The sequence below is a fragment of the Biomphalaria glabrata genome, chromosome 5 (genome assembly GCF_947242115.1).
Source record: "Biomphalaria glabrata chromosome 5, xgBioGlab47.1, whole genome shotgun sequence".
Classification (NCBI taxonomy): Eukaryota; Metazoa; Mollusca; class Gastropoda; family Planorbidae; genus Biomphalaria; species Biomphalaria glabrata.
Genome location: NC_074715.1, coordinates 12,907,105 through 12,926,156, shown reverse-complemented (window position 1 = coordinate 12,926,156; position 19,052 = coordinate 12,907,105). Strand labels below are relative to the sequence as shown.

Genomic DNA, 19,052 nt, shown 5'->3' with positions numbered 1-19,052 from the left:
TTAAGCTGAAACTAAATCTAGTTCATCTATTTTAAAAACAATTGCTTGAATAGTGAGGCTCAGTTGAAGATTTGCTTTATTATTAGTGCAACATTCATTAACAGCAAAATGAACTTTGAATGAAAGCCCAAATGTTAGCCATTTTATGTACGTCTTTATTGTACCTTTTCCACACATAGACGGGCCACTCATCGCTAACACAGTGACACTTTACACTCCCGGTGAATATCAATGATAGCTTTATTATGGAATGGGATCATTTTAAAAACAAAATGAATAACACCCTTGGTGTATACAATTAGTGTACAAATAGATTCAGTCTCTAGATGTGATGTGAGTACCGTGCGAACCTCTACTCTATTATAATCATAACTAACCCCTGCCCAGTTAGGACATGGTTTTAAATTCAGCCGCTGAGGCTGTTGATACATCAGGATACAGGAAACGAAGCAGATCTAAGTGGACACCTTCCGGTGAGTGTGATGCAAGTTTTCGGTTGGTCCACTCTCTATACAGAGACCAAAATGGTCGAATAACTCATTCAAACAAAGCACAACGCAGATAATCAACCATCTTATTTAGAGAAAATGTCAGCATTAAATATATATTTATATATTATAAAAAAACACAAAAAAAAAAACAACATCCTACTAGAGTAAGAGAAGCCAGCACTTAAACTATTGTTATTGGCCATGCATATTTGTAATGTACAAAAATAAATTGACAGTGGAACAGCTGACACTTTGATACCGTAGACAACCCCCCCCTCACCCCGTAAGCTATGTACAATAAAACAGCAGTCCAGTGTTGGAGGGATGTGAAAAAAAAAAGACTTGAGTCCAAGACGTTCAGTTGTCTTGTCATCTACTTGCGCTTGTTTGTGTTGGAACTTTTGATATTTTTACTGAGAGTTTCTTCTTCTTGTATTTCTTGGCGAAAAGTGGCAACTTTAGCTAAAGGGAAGAGACACAAAATAAATGAATAATTTCTTTAAAAATATGTGAAAATTTCTAAAAAAATTTTGCACTATTCTAAATCCCAATAAGCAAATAGTATTGTTTTAATAGGATACACAGAAAGACACTTTAAAACAAGAAGCTGTGGGCTGTCATGTTACAAGATTTAATATCACTGGCTATGTATTTAAGATTCCGATTGTACATTGACATCTGGTTCAAAATTCAAGCATTGCTTCATGCCATGATAGTTTCAGCCACCGTCCCCTGCTGTCCTGTAAGAGATTTGGGCCTTCGACAATCCTTTCTGAAGAAACGTCTCCAACCTTACAACTTACAAAAGAAAAACTTACTAACACATTAAAGGGGATACAAATTTAAAAACTTTTACCTCTGAGAGAACTAATTGCTTCATGTCGCCTGGCTAAGTATGCATCAAGTTGTTTAGCAAATTCTGTTAAGCAATAAAAAGGAAAAAAAAATGCAGAGAATTTTGTGGTTAAAAAAATATATTCCGGCATTAGAACATTTGATCAAAGCATTTAAAACATACATCCAACTTTTTTTTTAAATTGCTTGTAACAAGTGAAATAATTAAACACTGATTATAAATTTCTGACTCAATGAAGACAATGGTAATGCCAGTAACATTTTACCCCCATTTTAAACTACTAGCCAGCTAAAAATATAAATTCATCGAAAAATACACTTTTCTTACCTTCTACATCGTATTCTACATTGTCTGTCATTTTCACCAGTCGTTTATCTTCCAGAACCCATTTTTGAGATTCCTTACAAAAAGATTGCAGTTTATCAAATGTACACATACATTAAATGCAAAACCAAAAAAAATGTTCATAGTAATGTATATTAAATAGTTAGAATATTTTCACAACTGTATGTCATCTCAAGTATATTCCTAAAAAAATAATGTTTATAATCTATTTTTAACTTTGAGGCTTATAATCTAATCCTATATACAAGGGGAAAGAAATCCACTGCACATCTATGGAAAGTACACTTGAACTCAAGTTTCTTGTAGCACACCTGAATATTATCAACTATGTGAAGATTTCAAAATACCATATTAAATTTTCTACTAGTGGGATTGTTGTGCTACATTGCAGAGACCCCAAAGCATCACTGAATATAAAAAAAACAACTAACAACTGTATATTAACTTAAGGTTGACATATCTAAAAATATTGCATATGAAGTAATTACTTCTAAGTAGGCTTTGTATTCGTCAACAAGGACCTCCTCCATCTCCTGCATCTTGTTTAAAGCCTGGTGGAATGTCAGTAACTCTTCTGTTACTTCCTCAGCCTGTTTAAAAGATTGATAAAGTCAATTACAGTATTTTATCTGCTTCAACTGACCATCAAATATGAAAAAAAAAAAACAACCCCCCCCCCCCCCCCCCAGCTTTGTATCAAAGCAAAAAAAGTTTAAAAAAAAAAAAAAAAAAAAAGAATTATTTAAAACCTAGTGGCTTATTAAGATCATTCAACAATAACCCCTATTTGGTAATGTACATATTTATTTTCCTTGTTTTGATAGAATTATTCATTTTGCTCATTTGTATTTCACTAACCTGTTATGACTAAACTTCAATAACTTTATGTTTGTTATCAGAAAATGTTATATTTGGTATCAAATTCTAGGGGAATGCATGCACTTTTTCACAATACAAATTTAACTTTTTTAAATTAAAAAAATCGATCTAGTTTAATGTCGTCAAATCAAGGTTGGCATCGTCAATTAGGAGAGAAAGAGTTAAATTTAAACAAAAATAATATAGTTCTAGCCAAGGATTTTATTGTATAAAAATTTTGTCTAAAATTTCAGTATGAAAAGTTCAGTATGACAAAAAATTTGAAAGAAATCAGAAAACAACATATAATACATATTTTTTTTTAAAATTATTTAACTCTTTCTCTCCTAACTGACGATACCAACGTTGATTCCACTAGAATGTGGTAAATAATTACGGAGAGAAAGAGTTAAAGAAAACTACTTCCTAAGAAGCTTTTGCAGGTTAGAAGAGGGAGATGAATACAACTGACACATCAGACTGAAATGAATTATTGAAACAATATTCAAGCATTCTAACCTTAATTTGTCAATTTAGAAGTAATACTTTCAAGAGAAAAAAAACAACAACCTATGTTTAAAAAAAAGGAAATAAACTTACATTTGACGTTTTTAGAAGAGCCAAATCTGAGTTTTGAGGAGATGTACCATCCACAGGGTAGACTTGAGCTAAATCAGAGGGTTTACCTTCAGGTGGGCCTCCAGGTCCAAGTTCCTTAACTCTGAAATATTCAGTCAATGGCATTAGCATAAGATTTCAATGAAGCAATATTTCATGTATGTTTTGATTATTTAAGACTAAATGGAAACATTAAGAAAAGCTCAGAGAGTTTACTACACTATGTGAAGATGACTCATAAAAACTGTATTAGGTCTGTAAATCTAAATTATAACTATATAATGTGAAAAAAGGACTGCCGTTGAGTTGCTTATTAACTCAAATCTATTCAATGTTTGAAATAACATGGAACACAAGCACTTGTGGAGCTACAAGCCTACACAGTGAAAAGTAGAAGAAATGAGAAATGGACCAGCTGTCTAGAAAAGTGATGACAGGGAGCTAACCAACATATCATTTTTTGCTGGCAACTAATTCACAAGATCCTTGATACTCTGCATTTAGGTGATAGAGTAGCAACAATAGAAGGTGCCTATTTAGAATTTACCAGAAAATACCTTGACCCTTTATGTGAGCCTTATTAAATAAACATACATAGAGTAATAGACTATTTAAATTACCATTGGAACAGTGCTAATTTTTAAAGAGGAGCCATAACTCATTACTTCATTTCAGAAACTACTGCTAACACTCATTCAATACAAAATTATCCAAGTTTGTAATTCATAAATTTCTATTAAACATTTTAAGATAATTGAAGTTATTTCAAATACATTTTTTTTCTTTTTCCTGTACTTTTTAATTATTCCATCAGCCTTAAACATAAGTAATGCCTGAAGCATTCAACATTTATCATAGATATATACAAACCTGAAAGTATGTCATGATTAAATTAAGAAGTCATTTACCTGTCAGCATAGCGCAGTGTGTTCAATGTGTGCTCACAACAACTCATGCCAGGAGAAATCATGGAGATCTAGACAACACAGAAATAGAACAAGTTATTAATCTATAATTCAAGCACATCAACTAGAGAATGATATTATAATACTAAATTCTTTTGCTGTACTCACCATGCAGGTCCTGGACTTGTCCCCTATGAAAGAATCTCTTAAAACTTGAGTTAATTTACTGGCCCTGAATGGCAGGTGGGCTCCTTTCCTTCCCAAGGCTCGAATACATTCCTGCACACAAGAGTTTGAGCTTCATTACAGTACAGAGTAGATTCAACTATTCTTAAATGCAACATTTTGGCGCAATTGGTTCTGGCAATAATCTTCTAAAACAAAACTTTTTATAACCTTTTTTGTTCACTATTCTATACTATATATATATATACAGTGATGGGGACAGACATTGAAAATTTTGTAAATCCGCATTTTTGAACTGGCCTATCGTTGCGACTTTAAAAAAAAGATGTTGCTAAATTGTTTTAAATTATGTAGAATCATTTTATTTAATATTTTCTTTAAATAATGTTGTATTACATAATAATTACACTGCATAAATGTATGCAAGGCACTATTGTTTGTACATATAGATGAGAGGAGAAAGCTTTTTGCAGATGCTTTATATCTGGGTCCAGGCAATCTGAGCATTCTATAATAGATAACTGCTTTACTGGTGTTGTAACAACTTCTCTCTCAAACAACTATATAAAAAGTTAATGTGTTTGAAAATAAAAACATGCTTGAGTTTTGGAAATACTTTAAAAGTATGAGCTACACTTCTGTTTGTTGCACTGATTATTTAATTTTATACAGGAGAAACAAGAAGTGGATCTCTACCACAATGGGCTTTTAAAGCATTTGTAATGATTAGTTATTAGTTAGATACCAGTATAGAAAAAAACTTAATATATATTTCTCACTACAGATCTAGATCTATCTATAATCTAGATCTACTTAAATCTAATAGCTTGGATCTAGATCTCTAGTGACTCTAGATCCAATATATTACTATTATATTCTATCAGACTTATACTCAGTAACTCACTATAGAGTATAGAAGGTATAGTCATGTAAAGTAGGTAGGCCTACATCTATATAGACGAGCGGTAGGCCTCTCTAGATCTAGATCTTATAATAGATTTAATTAGATCTAGATGTCTAAATCTAATCCCATTTGAACTCATGGAAGTCGGCAGGCAGAGTTCAAATTAGAAAATTCTAGGGGCCATCGTAACAACAGAGCAAAATTCAAAGAGCATAGCCATAGCGGCCGAGCATAATGACACTCTCAACTCTGATACTTTTTAAAAGCTGGCAAGCACTAACTAATCTAGATCAAAAGTATTCAAATTAAAGAAACTAGATCTAGATATTTTATCTAGAATATATCTATCTAGACTGATTCAAACCACTCTAGTCATTCTAGATCTAGTCTTAGATATAGGTGTAAGACTTCTAAAACGAAAACACAAGATTTTTAAAAAATAGAACTTTAACTGTGTCAAAAGACCGGATGTGCGCATGTTCAAAACAAATCAAATCTTATTTCGCATTCTTCCGAAAATGGAAAAATAATCAAATCAGTTTATCTTTTTCATGAAAAAAAAAATTGAAAAAAAAAAATCGGATTTTTTTTTAAAATGTCAGGGAAAATTCCCATCACTTTATATAAACAACAAACCAGAAAACTGTTGAAAATGTGGCTTTGAATTGTTACCACATCAGCAGAAAAAAAACTACTGACCAAGGCCAAAATACAGAGGGCAAATAGACACAAATAGAAATATTAAGGATATGTAGGTAAGCTAATGTCTCTATGGCAGACATACTGACCTTGAGAGCCAATAAACTTTTGTTAATCTCAGCGCCTTCCATTCTTGTATTTCTGTCTGAGCTTGATGTATCAGCTCCTCTTTCATTACCTGAAACATAGTGCTACCAGTTTAATGAAGTACCAAGACTGGACAACAGTCCAAGCCATTCAAACTAGTAAAATTTTAAATATTTACAGCTACAAGTTTTAAAATGTAGTGACTCTATTTAGATTCTGATTAACACAGAATACTTGAATTTAGCCACTATCCCCATCTATCACCCTTTTAAAAATATGATTAATGCTTTGAATAGTTCTACTTTGCAATAATAATTTATTACAACTATCTAGAATAAAAAAAAAGGAATGACTCAGACTATATTAGATCTTTATTAAATCGCATTAACTATTGTAACAGAGCATAACTCTTTCTCTCCTAAACGACGATATGATAGTTGATTTGACCCCATTCTTTCTGCTGAATCGTCAATGATTAAAAAAGGTAAGTTGTTTTGTTTTTTTCCCTCCCAATGTTTTTAATTGCTTATAATTAAATCAAATTTAAAAGCTTCCCTTTGGAAAACATACTGATTGTTTTAGATTTTCATTGTGTATTTACCAGAAAACAATGTTTTTTTAACAGTAAGAGGTTAAAAAAAAATCTCTTTTTTCTACATTTATTTTCCGCATGGTAGTGACCTGGGATAGTGAGCTCAAGACAATTAATGTATGTTTATATGTTTTACATTAAGTTTTGTGACAATATGAATAAATATCATAAAAAAATACATTTAGTTCAATTGTATCAAAACTTTTGTCTAGGTCTAGTTCTAAAGAGACTTGTACACAGTTAGTAATAAATTGCATTATTTAAATCAAAATTTCATATAGTTTATAAACATCAAGTTGTTTTATATAAAAGGGTGTGCATTCTCCTTTGATTTTATAACCCAAATATAACATTTTCTGATAACAAACAAAGTCATTGAAGTTTAATCATAACTAGTGAAATACAAAATGAGCTAGGCACAGATAATTTTGTTGGAACATGGAAAACAGGGAGAGAAAGAGTTATGGTAAGAATAGAGTTTTCTGTGAAAATTTGTGATACATTTTCTAATGCTAACTATCAAATTCATTAGAGAAGGTAAAAACGTACCTGCTAAATCTATTAGAGAGAATTTCCCATGAATTTTATTTTTTATCCTGTTTACAAAAGAAGTTAAAATGTGTACAAAAAAAACAACACAATTTTTAAACATTAACATTTTTTACTGTTACAAAACAAAATCTTGGATAAAATTGTTACTACACATTATACTAAGTGAAATACAAATAAATACTGTTAAAAAAACAACAACAAAGCTTCTATTAAGTGTATCATTTAGTTTGGATCAACCATGGAATTAAATTTGCAATAGATCTAGACTAACAATAATAAATCTGTGTGATTACAGATCTTTTTACCCATTGTTCTTGTTAAGCGCAATTTTATGCCTTTAGCTTTCTCAATACACTATGATGGTTTTCAAAATGCATTTATAAAAAGAAAATGAACGAAAAGAATTCTCAAGCCATCAGGTTTACCACTCTGTTAGCAAAAAGTGTATGAACATGGAAGATTTTATAGTTAGTTATCTATTGTTTCTATTTCATGTTTGTGTTCACTAAGCCTCAGACAACGACCTATATAGGGGACTTATTCAGCTTATACCACCACTTCACTCAAATACAATTTCTTTCCCTTGTTCGAGATACCAAACAAAATAATTAATTATCAATTGTTAATAAACTAATTGGTTAATTTTTTTTTACTGTTGTCAGGATGGCTGCCTGGTCGTGCGGTTAGCGCGCTGGACTGTCGTTCGGATTTATCGACGGTCGAGGGTTCAAACCCTGCCCGCTGCCATCCCCCGTCATCCTGCGGGAGGTTTGGACTAGGAAGTAAACTATCTTCAACTCTGAAGGAACATCCGAAACATGTAAAACATTTACAAAACAAAAGACAAAGTGGGTTGATATAAGCTTTGTAAAAATGAAAGCACTCAATACTCACCTTTGTCTTAAAATTATCTGGAAGACTGCATGTGACCTTGAGGAGTGCTGATTGGCAGATGTCTGTCCTGATGTTCTGCAATAGTGAAAATGAGCATAAAATTATTTTTTTTTTTAAACCAACATCAACATATTAAAAACATTTATCATTAATCATTACAAATTAACATTTGCAATGCTATTTTTTCTAGTCCTCTTCAGATCTTGGCTAAGTTTTACATGGCACATCACAGGTCCTCAATTTTGTGTCACATTGGCAATATTGAGATCATAGTTTCAAATGGCACATTATGCACATCAAAAATAAAAAAAAAAAATAAAAAAAAAATTCACATAAAATTTTAGAGCCTTACAATCTATTTCACAAAGACTTTTTTTTCCAAACAGCGTATGTTAGCCTAACCTGACGTTATTTCCATGCTGAATCAGCTGAAGAACCTGGTCTGTATTGGTCACCAACTCCTCCCTTAACCCCACCACTTGCACTTGGTTTTTATGGTCTTCCAAGACTCGAAGTTTAGTTTTTTCATTTAAAAGATCAAATACCTAAAGAAAACAAGAATACGCAAAACAGTTTCGACCATTATTATTAAAATAAATAAAATGAGTAAAGAAAACTTTGAGCTCAATAAATTACATTTTCAGAATAAGAAGAGTTTACAATATATGATTGGTATAAAAGTCTAAAGGCAGAACATGCAAAAAAAAAATCTTTTTTATTCAAGGAATTTTGAAATTACATCGAAGAAAAAAGATTAAATGGTTAATGGTCTCACCTTTCCACTGTATATTTCAAAGAAACTAGCCCCAACTACAAGATCCAACTTTTTATATTTAGAGTTCAACAGTTTAAAAACATCTTTAGCTGTAGATGGAAAAAAAAAAGTAAAAATATTTCCTTTAATGTTCTAACCGTTTTGGGTCTGTTTTGTGATGGCCTTTTTTTGAAAATATATGAGCATGAAACTTCTTAATGTCTGAAAAAAACAAACAAGCTGAATAAAAAGTGGTCAACCACACCTCTTAAACGTGGATCAAATTGGACTTCAAATCAGCAGACATTCTTGTGTTTATATAGCCCTAGAGCTCCCCTAAGTAAAGAGATGGTGACATAGAAAGCTATGGACAGTGAAATAGCATTGGGCTTAGCTCTGGAAGAAAAGTGTCAAAAAATGGCTTGGCTCCTGTATAATCAAGCAAATGCTACCTTAACCTGCGTTACATGTGGAGGAGAAGGTCTATCCAGAATAGGGGTCTACAGTCACATCCCAAAGTGATCAAAGAGATGACCCATAGTCCTACTAAGACAGAAAGAAGGCTAACAACTATATAATATCTAAAGTGTTGCTATTGTAATGACTTGATAGACACATAGAAAGTTGGGGCTAATCAGGGATTTCCTTAGTGATGTGATAGTACATTACAAATGTAGGAAATAGTTTAGAGATAGATTAAAGACAAGATGTGGACTGTGCCTTTATTTGTGGGAATAAAGTGTTTTTCTATTCATCAAGGTGTCTTATTCTTTTATTTCTATTGAGAGTTATTTATGCTTAGGACTTGCAACTCAATAGATTTAAATTTAACATCTCAAGTCAAATCATAGAGTTCTCAACAGAAGAAACAATCTCCCAACACCATCGTGTAGCCAATCTATATTTTTTTTTTATCTAGCCAAACACAACCAAGTCTGAAATAATCCAGAGCCATACAAATTCATTTTATTGCACATACTAAAGGACCAGAATAAGATTTCCATTATTCATAAGCATATTCTAATGAATTAAAACAAACAAATGAAACACAACTAATTTAATAGTTTTACCAGCTAAAAGATAGATTCCTTTAGAACAGTCCTGTTGGCCTTTACTGTAAAAATCACCTCCCATAGTCTATTTAAAAAAAAGGAAAAGTAAAACAGATATATGCGTTGTGTGGTTGAAGACATAGAACTAACTGAACTTTAACTTTCATATTATTTATATACTGATAGGTCTTACGCATCATCAATAGCTTCTTAAATAGAATAATACACTAAACAATATATATACATTCTACCAGAAATATAATTTAACAAGTTAAACAAGGAAAACAATATGCGTTTTATTTATTGGGAACTAACATTAAATAGTGTAAAATATTCATACATGTGTTTTCCCACTTCCTGTTTGTCCATAGGCAAAGCAAGTGGCCATTCCACCCTCAAATATGCATTCAACCAAAGGCTGAGCTGTGTATCTGTTGCAAAAGAAATTGAGAACAGTCAATTAAAAATGAAACTAGTTTGACAGTCAAAAAAAAAAAAATCTCACCAATGAAAAGACTGTTACTCTACTCTATTCTAGTTAATATCTCAGTTATGGTGCCTAATTACTACCGGTACTTTAAAAAACATATGCATTCACATTTAAAAGACATCTGAAGTGGGATATGTGACCAGAGACATTAACCACAAGGCTACCTGAGAAGGACTCAAAGTTTGAATCCTGATAAGACTAGAAATTTTAAATTCCAGATTTAGATTTGAAGAGCTGAGCTTGCTGAGTGCCTATGGGCAGCACCGGAACCTTTTGCAAGAGTGTAATCAGCATGCTATAGGAGCAGAGAAGATGCTATACACAAAACTAGTTAAATGAGTACATTTTCTATCATGATAAATAGATACATTAAACACCAAATTTAAATTAAGGTGCCCTCAACTGATGCTAAAGTACACTTTTTATTGAAATAAGTTCTGTGTACTTTAACATCCAGCAATGAAGTAAGAAGTGATGTACTTTTTGTGTATTAGGTTTCCGAAGTAGATTTAGTCTATTATGAGAAGAGTGAAATTTCAAAATGTCTTATTTCACACCCTTTTCTAATTGTTTTGACAAAGTAGCCTTATTGCTAACTTTCACCTGTTTTTAAACGACACTTTACCTGTAAACTATGTCATTTGTGGCATTCTCGTCAAAAGCGTAATCAAATCTGAATTGCTGATTCTCTAGATACTTTGTAAGGTCAACTTTCAGCTTCGGCTCATGTACAATCACATGCTCTTTATTTGGAACTGTAATCACATCTGCTTCATTTCTACCCATTTCTGAAACAGAATTTAAAAACAAAATAAACCTCTAGCTTAGTTACAACGTCAATGAAATGCAGCTTGATGATCAGATCATATGTATTAGACTCCAGTGGGTCAACTATTAACTCTGATAATTTACGACAAAAAAAAACAAAACGTTCTATATAATCAAACAGAACTTGTCATAGCTTGTGAACTAGAGATGTGATAAAATGAATTTATTTGTTGACATTAATTGAATTATGGTAAAAGGATCAGCGCAAACTATCTAGACATTGTATTTGATTATTTCATGAGAGTTACCTTTCTTGCTTAAAGGACGCTTTCTCACACAAACACAGATCTGATGATTTTCTATAGGGTCTGACGCTGTTATGGGACGGTAATCCAAATTGTTCCGAAAATCTCTGAAGGAAAAAAAAAAAGCAATGATGATTCTATGCTTTTATTTATTCAATTCAATTAAAATACAATAAATTCTCAATTAACCACACCCTTTTTGCATTTGTAAAATGTTGGAAATTCAGGTATGGCTTACTTTTGCTGCAGAAAATCAATGAACATAATTGAATACACAGCTCAGCAGCAGCTTACATAAATGCGACATTGTATTTCTTTTCATATCTAATACTGTTGCAATGATGCTTGATATGATGTTTAAGATAATGTAGACCAATTGTGCAGTAATCTAATAAGAATATTTTAAAATGGTGTTTCCCTGCCCACATGATAAGTACAGGACTCATCAACACCTACTGTCGCAGCTGCTTTTTTGATTGCCTTATTTTCCAGCAATCAAATATCCCTTAATTTTGGGCACTCTCTTCACTTTTTCCACCACCTCCTTTGTTGTTTACAATGCTGATACATGATTCATTGCTATTAGTCAGGTAGGCATAGCTGTGCGAGAATGAAATAATAAAAGAATAGTCTTGTGCTAACATGACCCATTCCTGCTCCCCTTGCAACTAAGAGCTTTGTCATTGGTTTCTCAATGACATACAATGTTTTGCTGCAGCACAAAATACAGTGGGATTTAGAATCTGGAGTGGTTTATATCTGTGAATGTATGGGACATATAGTTTAAAATAATGTCCAGTTGATCCAACTGATTACATTTTTCATTCTCTTTTGCTCATTCATGGAAATAATTTTATCTTTTTTTTCCAGTAAACATATAAAAATATAAAGTGTATAAGCTTTTCTTCTTATTCTTCTGGGCAATGCTAAATGTAACACCTAGTAACCTATAAATAATATCTTCAAGCCTACTTAATATAACATGGTTCATACAACTTTTGTGAAAATGAATTCCAGACATTTTGCAGTTAATTGTTAATTGCGCATAGAAATAGATTGAGACTAAATGTAGGCTAGTAGAAAACCTAGATTTATTAAAAAGTGGTGCATAGATCAAGACTAAATTTAGTAGAATTTAGTAAACCTAGAACAGATCTAGTAATCTAAGTCACGCATAGAGCGAGACTAAATCTAGTAGTATACCTAGATCTAGTAAGTCATTCTTGTGGCCTAGTCTTTTAGTTTAGACTCAAGATCTAGATCTATATTCTATGTTGACGCCATTGACAAGATATATTTGTTTTCTTTATTAAAAAAAAAAAAAGGGGGGTGGGGGGGTTAGTTTCACGCATGCATAAATAAATCTAGGCCAAAAACTCACTTCCCGACCTTTGGTATTCTAACTGAAAAAAGATCGACCATCTAGATAATATAGACTAACATCAGTCATAATAAACTAGTCTATTGACTTAAGTCTACAGAACACCGTCTAGAAATTGACTGGCATTTCACCGACAAGCCGTGATCGCGCATGCTTTCCCCATATAGCAATAGATCTAGTAGGCCTAATGGAAGCCTCTATGCCCAACTAGATATACCCGCCTCGTGTTTTACTGGTTACGGCCTGAATGACATCAGATTTTAAAAAAAAAATTATTTTTTTTTTGAAATTCCACTTTTTCCAGACATTTAACAAAATTGCCTCGAAAAGTAGCCATTTTCCAGACTTTTTCAAGTCTGAAATGTGAATTTTGAAATTCCAGACTTTTTCCAGACCACGTACGAACCCTGTATAACCATACAATTTCAAATATTTACAATATTAACTACATAAATGTTCATTTAAAATAAAGTAAATAGTTACTTGATCATGGCTAAAAACTCCCAGTTGGGGTCAGAGGTGTCAAAATGACTTTCGTATTGCTCTTTGATGGCTAAATGAGCAGCACGACGATCATCTCTTTTCTGTTTGATTTTTTCAACTTCTTTTACACAATTGGATTTTCTTCTAGCAGCTAAAGAAAGTAAATTAAGTTAAAATTTAAACTATGTCATTGTTTGAACTAAATGTTTTTAAGTAAATCAAGAATTGATTGTTAATTCTTTAATAAAAGTATGGATTCTTTTCATTGAGAATAAAACCTAAAAAAAAATATAATTGTCCATATAACATTGCTGACTGACCTGCATTATTGGAAGTAGGGACAAGAGATTTCCTAGAGTCTGAGGTCGCTGGGGCAGGCTCTGGTTGACCATTTTGTTGTTGTTGAGAGGAGGAATTAGATTTTGGGGGAACAGCATAGCTTGGACGTGATCTGGCAGACGGTGCTGTAAAAATATGCAGATGTAGACTTTTAAATGACCAACAATATGATATTTAATTTTCAAATAGTCTTTTAATACCACACAGAAGTGAAATCATTTTTGGTAAAAGGAAATATCCTACCATTACCATAACAAAAACAAAGTGTTTACCTTTGTGGACAACTTTAGGAGGTTCTACTGGAGGAGCCATACTTCTCTGAAATGATAATAGGTTGACATGAAATTGAAAATATTCATGTTTAAAGTGAAACTTATCAAACAACACAATAAAATCAAAACATTTGGTGCAACAAGGTTAAAAGTGCCAGCCTTCTTCCATCTGTAAGAGACAAGTGTTTTTTTTTAAGGTCAAACACGCTATGACTTGAGCACAGTGATTGAACAAATATTCACAGACAAAGAAACATTCTTTTACCCTTTGAAGCAACAAAACCAAAAAATATCTATAAGAAGTAACCTGATATGGTTGCATTTGGCCAATTTAATGGCTCTATCAACATCAAAAACTTTATGATAGACCGGTGTAATTCAAATACTAAAATTGTGATTTAGCCTACTACAAGTAAGCAATACAATATGACACCAAAAAAAAACAACAACTACACATTTTGTTAAAAACAAACCACTGAGATACAATCAGTATTAATTAAAACAAACAGAAGTGGTTAAATTCTAATTTTTAGTATGCCAATTTGTAAGGACAAAGTGTATCTTTAAAATTATTTTCGTTCTTAAACATCACAACATTTCATGAGAGGTTTCTTTTGGTTTTGTGAGGTAAATCTATGCTGCACTATTCACTACAAATGAATGGTATTTTATAATGCAAAGGATATCTTACTGAAAGTCATTTAAAAAAATACAAATAAAAGTAAGGTAGCATAGCGTTCAATTCCTCAACATAAAAGGAGACCATGCTCAAGTGATTTTCCTTTTTCATTTTCTTTCATGAATAACAAGTATGCTATTTGCTAATAAATATTTCAGTTAACTAAATAAAACAATTTTCTTAAAAAAAAAATCTTTAAAAATTATGTTACACTATTTATTTTAACAAAGCTTAAGATAGTTGTTTTTTTTTATAGCACTTCAGTATTAACAATAAAAAAATAAGTATTCACTCAAATACAATGAAATAACACCTCTTACAAAACAACAAACTAATGCTAATAGATTTCAAAGTGATAAAAATTCTTATTCTTCCTAGCACTTAAAAGTTTTACTAATTGATAAGTTTGGTAATACAGAGTTTAAAATAGCAACATACTTTCTCGAGAGTAAACAAACATAAGGAAGCATGATTAAAAACTATCACCTGAAAATTATATTCTGATCAGAGCAACAGCTAGAATGTGAAATAGCAATATCCCCAAAAGGATGTTTCAAAAGTGATCTTTTAAAATGTGCGATTCAAGATATTAAGTTAAAAAAAAATCAGAACAGCAAGAGACCTACTTTTAAAATGTGTATTCAAGATATGAATTTAAAAACATGTATTCAAAAACTGATCTGCTTAAACCCCCCTCAAGCTGAAATAGAAAGTCATAAAAAAAAAGAAAGTTTCTCAGAGACAAGGCAATAAGAAGACCATGAAGTGGCCCTTGGTTAATCTTGTTCATAAGATCAAAATGAATACCTTATCCCGACTGGCAACACTTCTCTTGCCAGGACGTTTGATCTGGGATTTGTGCTGAGGAATGTTTTCAGAATTGCTGTTAAGGTAACAGCCTGAGCTGGCACTGCTGGGAGGGTCATCATCTTCATCCATAGCTTCCTCTTGCCTACTGTTTTTGGTTGGGATCTGATGAGTGGCCATATTAAAGGATGCCAGAGTTTATGGTCAATGGTTAAGACTTAAATATCAGAACAACCAATTTTTTTCTGCCTTCAATTCAACTATTTATCAATATTTTTTTTAATGTCAGAAAAATCAAAGTTAGAAATTTCCATTACACTAGAAATTACTTTTTAAAAATATATATTTTACTAAAATTTACATTAAAAAAATATATATAATTAATATACAAGATAAATATCTTAGTACTATTTATTAAATACAAAGTCACACACACAGAGAAAAAAACAGAAAAAAATGGGTGAAATTCATTTATATATATTTAAAGCTTTTAATCAACTTTTCAAATCAGATGTCTAAGTGGTTTTGAACTACTACTGACTCTTAAGCTACAAAAAATATTTTAATATGTTCTGTCACATTTTGAAGTTTATTTTAGAAGACTTTCCTAAGAGACTAAGGAATCGTTATCTTTGCCAAATTAAAATGCAATAAATGTGAAAGATGATCAAAACAAACTTCAAGCCAACAACTCTAAAGGAATGAAATGCTACATTATTAACTAATCAGGGAAAACATTTTTTTTGTGAAGGTTTTAGGATTTTTTATTAGTAAAAGTTTGGTTTAAATGCATATAATTACAAGTAAAACAAAGCAAATAAATTTAACAAACCAAAAAAAAAAAAAAATTGAAAAATCTAGGTATTTCTAGAGTACCTTAGAAGGTGCCCTGTTTTCTGTGGTGCTATCTTCTGTGCCTGGAGCAAGCAAATGAGGATTTAGGGTAGCAATGGCATCCATTTCAATCTACACAGAAATAAAATTGTGAAGAAATAAAAAAAAAGGCATGAAATTCAGATCCTGTATTGAGATGTTGTGCTACGCAAGTATCTTGATTACTACCTAATTACAAAACTATTTCTTACAGCTCTTTGATCTAAACTCTATAAAAAAAAAAACAACAACGTAATACTCTCAGGCTTGGTCAGCAGAAACAACAATATAAACAAAACTAAAATGATGTACCTCTTTCCCTTTTGTCTCCCCCTTCTCATACCACTCCACAGTAACACTTTTTGTCTCCTTGTTGATGCCGCTGATAACGGCTGAGTGGATTCGGCCTGAAAGAAAATTTTTTTCTGAAGTATTAAAATGTTCAATGCAGTGCAAATACGGGGTTAGGGTGGTTCCCCACTTTAACTCTTTCTCTCCATAATTATTGTCCAAGTTCAGATGGAATTGTTCATTTTTCTCATATGTATTTCCCTACTCTGTTATGATTAAATTTCAATATGTTTTTTTTGTTACGAACACCTTTAAACCGTATCAGACAATATTTATTTTAAAAATGTTTTAATCATCTAATTCTTTCATTTCAGGTATTTTCTGGTCAAGCAAGAGGTGAATTATAAAGTGCAAAAGAAAAGACTAATTGCCATACACATGTCACAGTGACATTATTATTCATTTTTCTCATATGTATTCCCTTACCCCCAAAAATAATTATTAAGCATGCTCTCCCCTGCCATTGCTAAATCTATTTATAGCATTGACTATCACGGTGACATCTTGTACAATAATACAAAACTAAATGTGTTAAAAAATAGAAAAATTGGTCGCACACCATAATACCACAGTATTTCAGTAATAACCATTATAATAATAATTTTTATTGTCCGTAAGGAAATTTGTCTTACAATTTGTGCATTACACCAAACTAGACTAATTAATAAAAATATAGTGAGATGTCTGAAAATGGTATACAAAAGGGGGTTGTTTGATATGTCACTAATCGTCTAATGTCAGCTTTGCGCTATTTATTTTCTTATTTTTCTTTAATCTATAATCAGTATACTGGATCTTTTGAATATTTTTTTAGTTAAATATTTTAATACTAATATTTATTATAAAATAAGTAATAGAGTTATTACAGATCTGTAGTTCTATACCGTATCAGTTATCTTATATAATACAGACGTTATTTCAAAAAAGACGATGATTACGTCCTACGCATCATGCATGTTAACCAATGACTTAAATTCTGCCAAGTCACTGGTTATCTTGGAAGGCTCAGGCAACCCATTCCATGCTCTAATAAACTCTAAGTCTAATACTACTAATAGTAGTAATAGCACTAGTCACTAGGTGTGACTAGGGCACTACCACTAGGGAAGGAGCATTTCATTTGTACAAATTCTCCTTAGATCTTCATTCTTCATTCTAGATCTTATGGTATAGATCTAGATTCTAGATCTAGTCATTCCAGTCTATAAAGAAACATAGACGTCATAGAATATAGACTATTTACTGATTTAACATTTTAGCTTTACCCAGTGTCCCAATTAATGTTAACAATTCTTATCTTACAAGTTATAAATTACACTGACTACAGTCACAGTGTCACAAAATAAAATAAATCTAATTAGATCTAGTAATCTACAAATTATCTAGTCTATCTATTGATAATCTAGTCTAGCTTCATCTACACATCAGAAAACTAGGCATTGTAGTTTTAGAGTAGATCGAAATTTAGAGACTACGATCGATAATCTGTCTACATTTTTAATTTGAATGTTTGAACTTTTCGAGTTTTGTTCCCCCATTTGTGACCATTGTTTGTTGTGACAATATTTTCTTTGTAACTTTGCTCTTACCATCCGTTCTTTGAATGTCAACATTGACTCCGATTTTCATGACAACCGGCTCACTCATGGTGCCGTATCGCGGCTTATATTATATTTATTAATTTATTTTAAATTGACCACAGAAATCCAAGCATGAGTTTTATAAAAGTGCATAATACATAACATTGGCTCTAGAATGCAAGTCTATCAATCTTCCGTTGGTGCGGTATTTTCAAAGTTGACGGCGCATGCGTAAAATTACTTTTCCTCCCTAAAGTAGACCATAAAATTAAAAATAGAACTTGATTCATGTTGAATCAAGAAATCTAGTTCACAGCAGTAGTTTGATTAGTAATATAGATGTCTAGACTCTATAGATCTACATTTAGAATTTAGATCGATAGATCTGGTTTTTATAGTTCGGACATTGAAAAAATTGCGACTCTAGAAATAGTGAAATAAAATTCGTATAAATAAAATGTATTAAAGTAGGCCTATCTTATTAGTTAATATTACTAAAATGACCGGTACCACATTGATTCGATTTTATTTTTCTGGCAATGTTTTAACGCCAAAATACGGCCTATTGAATCGACGATGACCTCCCGGTGAATCCCTGCCTTTTAGCCATTAAAATTGTTAGGCAAAAAGTTATAAAGATAAACGTTACTTTTGATTGATAGATTTGTAAATCAACAGAAAATACAAGAAGTTGAAACGAAAAGACCCCCAGACTAATCCCTGCGTTTTAGCAATTTAAATTGTTGGACCAAAAAAAAAAGTTATAAAGAAAAACGTTAGGCTACTTATTTTGAAAACTAAATGTGAAAACCAATAGAAAATACAAGAAGTTGAAACGAAATGAGCTTTTGTGTAGGTGGGAGCTTTTTGATAGACTTTTGATGTGGACCCCATGGGCGTAGCCAGGAGGCCCCCCCCCCCGAAATGAAAT

At 31.8% G+C, this 19,052-nt stretch overlaps 1 protein-coding gene across 2 annotated transcripts; it reads right to left on the bottom strand.

The window, feature by feature from the left end:
• Positions 1 to 59: 59 nt before the first annotated feature.
• On the bottom strand, positions 60 to 18,350 carry LOC106062064 (kinesin-like protein KIF2A). Of its 2 annotated transcripts, XM_013220330.2 has the most exons (23): positions 18,131 to 18,350; positions 16,503 to 16,597; positions 16,194 to 16,283; positions 15,318 to 15,482; positions 13,832 to 13,877; positions 13,541 to 13,684; positions 13,221 to 13,371; positions 11,360 to 11,463; positions 10,909 to 11,071; positions 10,134 to 10,224; positions 9,812 to 9,878; positions 8,763 to 8,851; positions 8,390 to 8,532; positions 7,988 to 8,062; positions 7,091 to 7,137; positions 5,952 to 6,040; positions 4,242 to 4,352; positions 4,077 to 4,144; positions 3,151 to 3,271; positions 2,181 to 2,282; positions 1,675 to 1,747; positions 1,348 to 1,410; positions 60 to 953 (listed from the first exon to the last, which is right to left on the bottom strand). In XM_013220330.2, exons 1-23 carry the CDS (start codon positions 18,186 to 18,188, stop codon positions 865 to 867), a joined length of 2,244 nt encoding a protein of 747 aa, XP_013075784.1. In that variant the 5' UTR covers positions 18,189 to 18,350; the 3' UTR covers positions 60 to 864. The 2 variants fall into 2 exon arrangements, with proteins under 2 accessions (XP_013075784.1, XP_055885111.1); XM_056029136.1 differs by lacking the exon at positions 15,318 to 15,482.
• Between the last annotated feature and the right edge of the window lie 702 nt (positions 18,351 to 19,052).

Bases quoted from the DNA above. Each gene is read 5' to 3' on its own strand.
- LOC106062064 (XM_013220330.2), bottom strand. From the start codon at position 18,188: ATGAGTGAGCCGGTTGTCATGAAAATCGGAGTCAATGTTGACATTCAA. The intron at 13,878-15,317 runs GTATTCATTTTG...TTATCATTTCAG, and splicing joins GTGTTGCCAGTCGGGATAAG to AGAAGTATGGCTCCTCCAGT. The intron at 13,685-13,831 runs GTAAACACTTTG...ATATTTTTACAG, and splicing joins TCCTAAAGTTGTCCACAAAG to CACCGTCTGCCAGATCACGT.